Source organism: Hylobates moloch, unplaced genomic scaffold (genome assembly GCF_009828535.3).
Source record: "Hylobates moloch isolate HMO894 unplaced genomic scaffold, HMol_V3 SCAFFOLD_2, whole genome shotgun sequence".
NCBI lineage: Eukaryota > Metazoa > Chordata > Mammalia > Primates > Hylobatidae > Hylobates > Hylobates moloch.
In genome coordinates, this window is record NW_026652277.1 from 141,078,379 (window position 1) to 141,090,426 (window position 12,048).

A 12,048-nucleotide genomic window follows, 5' to 3' on the forward strand; every position below is an offset into this window, starting at 1 on the left:
TGTAGTGTGTGTGTGTGTGTGTGTATGTGTGTGTGTGGAGACAAAGTCTCACCATGTTGCCCAGGCTGGTATCAAACTTCTGGGCTCAAGAGATCCACACACCTCAGCCTCTTAAAGTGCTAGGATTACAGGCATGAGCCACAGCACCCCACCTTATTGCAGTTATTTTAAAATAATTCTCAGAAAGATGAAGATTAGCACATTTCATGTGGACTGCCTCTTCTAAGAATCTTTTTACATGGAAGAAATAGCTGTTAAGCTAAGACAAAGGCTTTGTGAGGCATATTTAAGACACTAAAATAGAAAAAGAAGTTTCAGGGTAAAACATTTGCCTTGCTTTTAGGACAAATGCTCCTTTTGGAGTCCTCTTTATATAGCGTTTCTTTTCAGGAATCTACTTTTGTCAATATTGTATGAGACAAAGCATTATTTTGTTCTCAAGATTAAGCTGACATTTACATTATAATAAGTACTAATTTCATAAGAATTGCAAGCACTAATTTTATATGAAGTGCTATCATCTACGTTTCTATTCTTATTTATTTTGCCTTGACAACCTTGTCAAATTAATTTAAAAGAATATTTTCAAGAAATACTTTAACATACACACATTTTTATCTGATATTTTAAAGAAGAAGAATGGAAAGATTCTTAAAGTTTTATTTAATGAATAAATTTTGAAGACTAGAATATGTTCATGCTGAAAGAATTCTACAAACTATATTTTAAAAATATAGAGTGTCATAGAATGCTACAGTAATCACATCAATTTCTCAAGTACACAATTTTGTTAGGCTTCTAATTAAATAAGTATGGTGAGCAAGTTATCTTCTTTTAAGATAGCCTTTAAGCAGTAAAACAAAAAAAATGAAACAAATGGCTTGACCAAGTGTTGCAGGTCAAAAAGAAGCAGCTATGACGATTTAGCTAAAATTAAACAAAATGAGAACATTATCAAATGTTGTCTGGCAAATGAAGAGCAATTAAATACATTGTTTAATTTATTGCTTAACTGAAGCTCTAATTATAAAACATTTCCAAGAAATTTGTGATGACAGTCACAAATAATCAGTGATAACAGTCAAAAAAGTACTGGAAGCAGATTTGGACATGCATCAAAATCGAATACCAGCTATACATAAGATTAAAAGTTAAAATAAATTCCCCTCAATCTTAACAGAAAGCTGAAAAATAGCTGTGCTAATTTGTTCATTATATAGGATAGCTCATGGTGTAATTATTGAATTACCTTAGTAAATATACATTGATTTACCCTTTAACTCTACAGGGACTGCAAAATCATGTTTACGGTTGATTTTTGAGGTCTCTTTTACTTTTTATTTTGAAAAAATTTATAGCTCACAAACATTTACAAAATGTACAGGATGGTCTTTTGTACTTTTCATCCAGTTTCCCTTAACCATAATTAAAAAATATTTGAAAAGCGAACAACCTTTAAGTTGTGATTATTGGAAAAGTAGAAGCAAAATAAAATATAAAATTGGGGTGTACCATTGAGTAAAGCAACCCTCAAGACAAAAAATCCAAATCAAAGAAATTCAAAGATACAACACTAACAATAATAAAAGCAAGTCTAGATGGTAAACCATAGCAAATGAGTGAATTTGAAAGGAATTGATAGGTGTTTTGAAGAAAACTATTTCTTCTCCTTATTGCTGCCCAAGTCACAATCTGCGGACCTTCTCAAGGAGGGAAACAGTTGGGTTGTGAATGAATGCGTGAAAAACCATGTTTATTTATTAAGTGCATCAGTGCCCTGAAGATTGCCAAGGAGCTTCAGTGTCTGCCAGGAACTTTTAAATCATATAAACTGTAATAAAGGGCCTTAAGTCTATCTCTGTATGTACTTTAATACTATTTTTCTAATCTCCAATTGTTCTCCATTTTCCTGCTGGTGCAACATTTAGAGTGCTTTCTGTATCTCTGTGCCAGTACTCATCAGCAGCTCTGCACACACATAAATCTGGAGCTGAGAGAACTCACACCTCTCTATAGATGGATTGCTCCCCCTGGGTGAGTTGTAGTATAGTTTCATGAGTGTCTCCACAGGGCATTTTAGAGCATTTTTACAACATTGAATGTCTCAGCATCTTTACTTTTTGTAGGGCCAAAACATACATATATTTTAATTGGTATATATTTTAAAATATATTTTTGATATCACTAGAATCTTAAAATCTATATTGCTGGTAATGTGCTAATTTTTAATAGCAAATTGAATAAGATTAGGTGGGCTTTTTTTTTTTGCTTTCTTTTGTTAAGCATATCCTGTTTTCTTCAGAGGAGAACATATATTTGTGAAAGACATATCTTAAGGTATTGAGCTTGACTGAATTGTTAGCAAATAGTCTTAATAGTGTATTAAAGCAACAGTGGATGAGGCTGAATAGCAATGCTATTAGAGCTCATAGTGCGTGTAGGGGGGAAATTATGTCATGGGAAAAATGTCATATATCACATGGGCATGCCAAAACATCTACAGATTACAAAAAGAAAGATAGGGAAAAGATTGTAAAACTAGTCTGTAAAAGAACTTCTAGTCAATCTTCAAGGGACTGACAACTAACCAGATTAGGACTAAATTTACAAAAACATAAGTCAGTTTGGGTTAATGCAATGCAGTTTTACTTTTGATTACAAGCCCGCCAAGAGTATTGTTAGATGATTGCATGAGCTTGAGAAAGAGTTCTAAAAATGATTACTATGCTTCTCAGTCCATTTTAACCCCCAGACTGTATATTTTTTCACTTGTACAAAAAACAACAGAGTTCACATGCATAAAACATAGGAAAGGCGGATTCAAAATTGCAGGTCTAAATACAGCAGCAGGCAAATAACAGTAGTAAAAAAAAAAAAAAGTACACAAATACACTGCATGCATTTCCTTACTTTTTCCCTTGGGTTGTTCCACTGAAAGAAATACAAACAAAATCATTGCTCTTAAAACTTTTAAGATAAAATGTACTACCCTACATATTGATTAGACTGTAATTTTTCCCACCCCTCCTTCCAATTTTCTCTCCTTAAATTTCACAATGAGGTGAAATTTCACAGTGAGGCTCTGAGGTATTGTTAATTACTGTAGGTGCTTCCATAATTTGATTGGCAAATATTATTTGACAATAAATTAACCCAGGATCATACTGTTTACCATTTTAAATTACACCTGATATGTGTCTCTTAAACACGTAAAAACACTATGTGAACGAGTCTAGGAGGCACAGGTATACTTGCCAAATGAATTATTCAAGATTGAAAGGAACAAATCAGTTCCTAATTGATGCTAGTCTATCAAAAAGTAATTTAGTGTGTGCTTTCTAGTAAAATAAATGTTTGATACTGAAAGTTTTTCAATTTCTTGTCAAGTAAACATTTCTTTGGAAACAATTACTGTGAAAGGATATGCAGTATTTATTTCTATTACTGCCAAATACTTCTCATAGCAGTAGTCAGAATAGATTTAGCTCTTTCTCTCTCTCTCTCTGTCTCTCTCTCTCTGTCTCTCAATCTCAATCATTTTTTCTTCTCCTCTATCTCACACATAATTCCTTCTCCTACATCAATCCTTTAAGAAGGTATGCTATTTCAGGGTTCATCAAACATAAGGCAGAAAAAAAGAAATATGTCCAGTACCTTCTGCAGGTTTTTTTGTTTTCTTGGAATCTGAAAACACACAGATAAATTATTAATAAAACAGATATAATAAATCAACAGCTGATTAGCTCACAACAAATTTCTATAAACAATGAAATAAAATTGATTATTCAACAAATTAATCATTTGTATATTTCTAGAATATGAGACTTAGAAACTGTTATGTTTTGTGGGAATGAGTATTAGAGTGAAGTAGGAGTGAGAAACTCTTTATAAAATATATTAATAATATTTTATAAAGAATATAAAACATTGAAAACTATAAAGGAAAATATACCCATATATAATTTATAAAGAAATTTTGTTTTGCCTATATAAGTTAATAACCTGTTAATTGAACATCAAACTGAGTAAATATATGCTCTGTTTCCATAAAGATGCTTAGGAGTTCATGAAGTTAACCTGAAACTTTCATTTGTTCAGTCTAAGTCAGTCCAGGTGAATTATGTTGCACTGTCTTTGAATAATCAATACACTTCCAATATAGATATTCAGGTATTCTTATGGTAGTGGAAAAGAAATAGATTAGTGTTGATTCATGGGTTACTGATGAACACATCATTATATTTATAACTGTTATGTAGTAATGTCTATTTAGTGGTCAAATGACATCTATTTCATTTATAGTAGATGGGCATTCAGCCTAGATCTGATAAATTTACTATTTTCTATTATTTAGGCCATGAACCTTTCTGCTCCTACCACTTGAAAATGAAAACAAGAGGTTTTTAAGCTCATTTGTTTTAAGATTGAAGCACCTGAGCTTGAATTTTCGCTTAGAATATTTTATTTTTTAATCTTCTTTGTCCTTTTACTGTTTCTGTAAGAATTTTTAAATCCTCTATTACTGAAATTAGAACCATAATAATGAACTATGAATTGATACCTGCAAAAGGTAGCTAAATTGTTTTCTGGCTTACAATTATCTGGCTTGGAACCTAGAACAGTAGACATTCACTAATAGTTTGCAAGTTAATGGATTTCTGTGCCTTACAGTGGTGTGGTGGTATCACGACTTCACTTCCACGATGAAGAAAGGGAACTAAAATGTTTGGATATGACAATGGATTCATTGTCTCTACACAAAAGGCAGTTATATGGTCAACAAAATTTTTTATGTAAAAATGATAATCAATGCCAGTAACATTGTGGTGAAGGTAATGTCCCGCTTCCGTAGATGTATAAGCTAGAAACATATTTTAGGAAACAAACTAGAAAAGAATCCAGAAAGTCATAAAAATTAACATCCTTTTTGATGTGGTAATTCCATTTCTAGAAATCCAAAGAGAAAAAAAGCAATATTATCATAAAAATCTATATTTAGGGAAATGCTTTTCTCATGACATTGCTTTGTGTCCTCTCAGTAATGGGAATATTAAACACTACCCTCTGAACAAAAGGAGAATGTTGATGAATTTGTGGTATATTCATACAATGGAAAAATACACAATTATTCAAATGATGTTTTGCTAATTATGCCATAATCTGGAAGATGTTAACTAAATAAGATAAATTAAATAATGCAAAATAAAAATAAAAGCGTAACATAAAATGACCTTTTGTGTGCATGTGAGTGTGTATGAAGAAATATTAGAAGAAAATATGCCAACATACTAATGGTAGTTGTGGACAGATTAAATAATTAGGCAAGATTTTATTACCTCTCTTTCTGAATTTCAAATTTTTCTGTAACACGAATATGTTTTATTTGTAAGGGAAAAAAAAAACCTTGATTTAAAAAATAATTGATTCCTGGGATGAAACATTTACTTATTCATCATTTGTTAAACACTATTGTGTCCAGCACACTACAATGAAAATAATTTTAGAATAGATTTTTTTTAATTAACCCCAGCTCTGAAAACCAATCTAAAAAATATCCTTGCTATTTAGTTTGTTATCAGGAATTTTAAATTAGTAGGCTAAATTTGCTATCTGAAACATATGTGCTTTGCAAACATTTTCTCTTTCATTTTCTTCCTGAATAATTATTTTAATTGGATAAGCAAGCAATTCAAATATACAGAAAAAATATGACATAAAAGTTTTATATTAACAATATGCAGTGACCACTTCTACTTAAAACATAAGAATCTTATAAGACAACAGCTTAAGGTATAAACTTGATAGTTCAATGTCCATTGTAAATTATCAATTAGTTTGACTCCAGTATACTAAAATAGGATTTCTGCCTGCCCAAGCAGCTGTGTGTTCCTCACTGAACAATCTCTTGAGTCCAGAATATAGCCAATAGGAAAAGCATAGGAGGACTATGAAGAGAACATAGTCATGTAGGAATAAATTCAACCTAAAGTTTGGGGGAAATGTGGGAACAGAGAGAAGATAAAACATGGCATATTAGAACAAGATTATTTCCAATCCCTATATTCTCTGACCAGATACTGGAATGGAATATGTATAGAAAGTTCAATATAATAAATGTAACTATAGAATATCTATAATTTTAATCTGCCTTTCTATTTTCTAATAAGAATCAATAATATATTTTATCAGATATCAATTGTACTAAAATGAAAGAATAAAACATAATATAAAGTCCAGGGTCAGGCAAATGAAATTCGCAAGTTATGTATTTTCTTTTGGAGTCAACAGTGCAACAGAAATATAGAACTAAAGTAATAGAGCAACTTAAAAATATAGTGCTTGGAGTCCAAAGATCACATACCGACCCTGAAGAGCTATTAATACTAGCTGGTAATATTCATGCTATTAAACTTCATTATGCCTTTTCAGCATTCTTGGCTCAAACAGCTTAAAACATTACAAAGGCTTACTTGGTCAATATACTTCCCTGAAGACCATCTGCCCAATAATCTGGGCAGTAGTCTTTTAAGAACATTGAGGCTCCCAGCACCTGTGATTTAAAAGCAGTGATGTGTTTGCAATCTGTTCAATCCATCACTCACTCATCTGTAGCAGTGTCTCAAGTAAGGCCTGTTATGTTCATAAGTGATGCCAGATGAAAATGAAATACCAGCCAGCCGCGGTGGCTCACGCCTGTAATCCCAGCATTTTGGGAGGCCGAGGCATGTGGATCACTAGGTCAGGAGATCGAGACCATCCTGGCTAACATGGTGAAACCCCGTCTCTACTAAAAATACAAAAACAATTAGCCGGTCGTGGTGGCGGGCGCCTGTAATCCCAGCTACTCGGAGGCTGAGGCAGGAGAATGGCGTGAACTCGGGAGGCGGAGCTTGCAGTGAGCCGAGATTGCGCCACTGCAGCCCAGCCTGGGCGACAGAGCGAGACTCCGTCTCAAAAAAAAAAAAAAAGAAAAGAAATACCAATTTATATTGAAGGGAAAAGTTAATTTTCTGATAGCCTACTAGTGCTAGTACTGAAGTATCCTATCTCCTTTTTGGAACCTGCCTGATCGACAACTTTAGTCAATTACAATACTAGGAATTTTGCTTTGTTTTTCAGCGTGATTTATCTTCGGGTCTGAATCTGGAAGCCATAGAACTAGGGACTAATTCTCACATGTATTCAGCTCTATTTTCTCTAGTTATAGTAAAAAATAAATCTCATCTGGCTGGTTCTCAGTGGATTTCTATCTTTCAGAAGATAACCTGGAATTCCTAGAATTCCGGTTGCTAGGAATTCATCACTCAATCTGAGTTTAGATGAATAAGATCTACCTGGATCTGCTTGTGCAATTGAAGAAGCAGCTAGTGATTACACACACCTAAGAAGAACAGTCAATAGCTGATTATAACTTCCCAAACCTAAAATGCTCACTGGAATATACTTCCTAGTAGTTAAAAAAAAAATCATTCCTTGCCTGTGGTGTGAGAAAACAGGTACCTATTTATATTTCTTCTGGGTGTTATATTTATCTTGAGTCCTGAATATTACTGGTGCATGCACAGAATATATATTTGTTTAGAAATGTGCAAACCAAGGAAATGTGCTCGTCCTCCATAAGGGATAAAAGTTAATTGGACATGGTCCCTTAAGACAAAAGGCTTAAGTCAATTAGAGTAATAGGAAAATAAACACAAGTAACATGAAGTACAAGGTGGCAAGAAATAAATAATAGTAGAGAGATAAAAATGGGAGATTATACATGCAGTAAAGTATTTTTAATTGGTAGCATCAGACCGACTTCTCAGAGACAGGAAAATGTATGAATATTCATAGAAGGAAAAAAGATAAGCTCTGTTAGGATAATAGCAAGAACAAAGGCAGGATGCCACATTGTATATGTAAAATAGAGAACGACTTGGTACAGATGAAGATGATAAAGGAAGAAACTGGGTGAGAGTATCGGATAACAGCTTACCATGATGTCTTGGCAACTTTGCACATATCCGTACAGGCCATGCAGGTAAAGTTTTGAACCACAGTTAATTTAAGTTTTGGTAGGATGCTTTGTGATTCTCCCAGAACATAGAAAGAAGGGAGGCTTGTAAAGACCTGCTGTGAGACCACCTCCCACATGGCTCCCTATCTCTCCCAGGAGGATGTCAAGAGGCAGCTTCTCATCACCTCCTGATTCCGCCTAAAGCTGCCTGGAATGGAGCTGCAGACCACAAAATCATTTTGCTGTAGTCTGGATTAGCTCCTCAGCAATGACGTGTCCCCAACTTGTGTTGCATTATCTGGCCCCTTTTGTTTGGGCTTCATCCTTTTTGGTGTGTGGGGCAACAATCTTGGAGAGCTGGAACCTCTAGCTACTCTTACCTTTGCTATGAAAGTAATAAATTGTCTCAATCTCAAAAGGGATCATTGCATCTTTACTGTTGGAATTGTTTAGGGCTTGGTCATGACCTTGCCTTGATGTACGCTTAATAGGCAGTTAGGAAAGACGATTCAGAAAAAGAATTTTAAAACTTTAATTGCAGGTTAAGGCTTGTAGAGTACATCCAGAGTCAGTGTAAAGCCACTCAATATTTTAAATAGGTTATGACATGAAAAGTTGAATGAAATCGGTTGAATATTTTGGAAAGAGGTAATATTAGAGGCAAATTAATTATTTTCGTCAAAGTTTTTCATTTTCACCTCAGGACTCCTTTAAAATCTTAACTATTAAAACTCCCAAACAACTTTTATTTATGTAGCTTCTTTCTATTGATGCTTATAATTTAAAAAAAAATTAAAGCTGAGGAAATTTTTAAAATATGGTATTATTTATGCATTTATTAAAAATAATAAAGCTGTTAAATGTTAACATAAATAACATATTTTTATGTTCGATACACTTCCCAATACAAAAAAAAAATGGTGCAATGAGTGACTTTTTTATTACTTTTGTGAATATTATTAATGTCTGGTTTAATGAGAAAGCAATAGGATTTGCACATCTGCTTGGGCATTTACCGTGTTGTATTATTACCATTGTTTAGCCTCTAGAAGTCTCTATTGCAAACTCAAGTGAGAACGACAGTGAGAAAGGCAAACGAAAACTTCCTATCATTTATAAAAATAATTTTAACCTTATAGAACCACTGAAAAGGTCTCAGAGACCCACAGGAGTCCTTGACCACTGATTTTGGAGATTATTGTTCTGGTTTACATGAGAAGTTAGTAAAACCAACAGGAGGTCACAAATGGCAATGTGAGATCACAAATAAAGAACTGGATCCTGTGAATGAAGATTAGTTGTTCTAATTATTATAGGAAGAATTAAGCAAAAGGATAGTTCAGTAAAAGTGAAAATTCTGGAGGACTAAATGTCAGGGGAAAAAGAAAAAAATGGGGTTGAAGCTGATACCAATATTTCAGTCTTGCTGCCTACAAGGAGTGTTTTATATGTTTTTTAGCTGGTCATGGACACTGGATGTCTTGAATCTACATAAGCACAGCTCATCCCAAGCTCCTCCAATATTGCATATTGATTATGGACAATGTTTCAAAAGGAGAAAAAATGAAAAGAGGTATATAAGCCAGAAAAAATAGAACAAAAAAATCCTAGAGGAAGAGCAATGGGAGGAAAAAAAAAACAAAAAAACAGACAGAAAGCTTAAAGCTGTGAAATTGAAACTTGACTACTGTTTTATATACCCCGAAGGCTTAGAAGACTTTGATTTGAATGCCGATGAGAATGAGTCTGTATTATACATAGTTCTGAAATTTGATAAAACTGTCAACAGAGTAGGAGCCCTAGGATTTTGAGAAGCTATGTTTTATTCCTTATATCTTGAGAAAGACTAGATTAAAATTACTTTCAAAAAGTAGCTCACCCTTCTGTGTGAGGTGAAGTAGAAAAAGCACATTCATGCAAAATGTATGCACATAATAGATCCAGTTATCCAAGGGGAATATAGACAGAATAGCAGTCAAAACCCAACTCAGGATATTGGTAAATTGTACTCACAAAAGGCTCAGTGGGATTTTGCATAAAACATACCTTCCTTCTTTTCATCCTTTTTAGCTGCTGCTGAAATAATGAAAATAGATTTAAGGCATATGAAATGACCATTCCTCAGAATACTCCCCAGAATATGAGAATGTATTCCATATATTCATAAATTCAGTGGTCACCTACACACTAATCAATTCATCCAAATCTATGATAGGAGTGTAAGCAGAAAATATTACTTCATATAAAGATTTTTTTAAACTCAGAAGTAAGCATTAGCAAAAGAAGAATAAAAATATATGGAGTTACATAGATAAGAAGTCAAATTTATATGTATATGCTTAGTGTAAATTCATTTTAGATTTTAAATTGTTATATCTGAGGAAACCACAATCTTTTCTAGAAGGTCATAAAATATAGGCTGTGACTGGATTAATCAAAAAAAGTGGAAGTGATATTCCAAAAATTATCTATGCTTAGCTACTGAGGAATTATATACCAGTCTGCAGTCTACATTTGCATTTATAATAACCATGTATAAAATGCCCAATTTCAGGAAGGGAAAATAAATATCCTACCCTCCTTTTAGCAAACTAATGTCTTCTTTTACATAGAGAAGAAGGTACAGAACACTTTAATCACCTTTGAATTCTGGCTTCCTCTGTGCTGACATTTATCTAATTCTGGACTATGAATCTAAATCTGGATCCACGTTGTTGCTTATGGGTATTACCAGAAATATTTGGGAGTGGCGCTCAACAGGCTTAGGATTGTTCCAAGCAATATGACCCCTGGTTCTGTGTAATGTTTATCCAGGAGCCAAAATCATTCAGAGGTATCTTAGGCCACATTAGTTGAATTTGAGATTGTGCATATTCCAGTATGGTAATCTCACCTCAGCAGGATAGAATGTTGGGGATCACTTAGAAACAACACTTAGAAAACACTTAGAAACAACTGCTATGGACATTTGTTCTGTGCTACAATTGCCAAAGCTCTTTCAGGTACATCCTCTTATTGGGTCTTCATCATGACCTTGTTATAAAAGGCAGCCCAGAGCAGAAAATGAAGCCTCTGAAACATTAAAATAATTTGCAGAGTATAAGCAGCAGAATTGGCTCTAAAAATCAGGAATAAAAGATAGGAAGAAAATGTGTTTTAATTTACGACAGGTTATTTTTCTCTATTTTCTAAATGTTATTGACGTGCTATTACTTTTGTAGTAGAAAAGTGAATTTACAAATAAGTTAATGTAGTTTTAACTAATAATACACAAAATGTATAGCAGATTTACATTTATAATGTTTTTAGGTTAAGAAATTGTTTATTCCGATGATACAATAAGGATAAAAACAAAGATAACACTGAAAATGAATTAAAGGATAGGGAAATGGCCTGATGAATTTCAAAGCCATGAGGTTTAATTTCAGTAAGTCTCTGAGTTTGACTCAACAGACTTGTTTGTTGTTGATTCTTTACATTGAAAATAAGAATTTTCTTCAAAAAATTTTATAATTTTCAAAATCATCCAATCATGATTTGGATGGATGGGTTTGGGGAACTCTTTAAAGAAAGACAAAATGAAACAACACAAAATTACCCCCTTGAAGGAGCTCTGGTCAATGAATTGCTCTGAACTCTAAACTTCATCAATTTAACCATAAACACACATCTAAAGGGCAACCTGACACAGGCCTTGACCAACGCCAAAAAGAGGGCTGAGAATGTGAATACATTTAGCAAAACTGTAGTTTCTTACAAATTCTACAGACAAGAAACCCTCTGAAACTTAAATTCCTTCAAGAATTAGCAAAATCTTGTTAAATTACAACAAATTTTTTGATTTCTAAAATAATACATGAAAAACAATCTGTACATATGCATGTAGAGATGTAAGCATTCATGTATGCACATGTATCTTCTTTTTTCCCATTCTTATATATTTGATAGTTTCAGTTTCCAGTTTTCAGTGACAATGGAGACAGTTGAATGAAGGAGTTTGACCTATTCCATCATAACTGATTCTGGTTTCTGTTGTTGCCCTGGATCCC

The 12,048-nt window shown here is 33.4% G+C and overlaps 1 protein-coding gene across 2 annotated transcripts in view; it reads right to left on the reverse strand.

The window, feature by feature from the left end:
- Window positions 1-12,048, reverse strand: part of TRDN (triadin) — a 284,355-nt gene that overhangs the window by 29,839 nt on the left and 242,468 nt on the right. For both annotated transcript variants that reach the window (XM_058430587.1, XM_032158166.2), the window contains 3 exons: window positions 10,046-10,075; window positions 3,655-3,684; window positions 2,911-2,931 (listed from right to left, as the gene is read on the reverse strand). In XM_058430587.1, coding sequence (XP_058286570.1) covers window positions 2,911-2,931; window positions 3,655-3,684; window positions 10,046-10,075 — 81 coding nt within the window. The remainder of the gene's footprint in view (window positions 1-2,910; window positions 2,932-3,654; window positions 3,685-10,045; window positions 10,076-12,048) is intronic.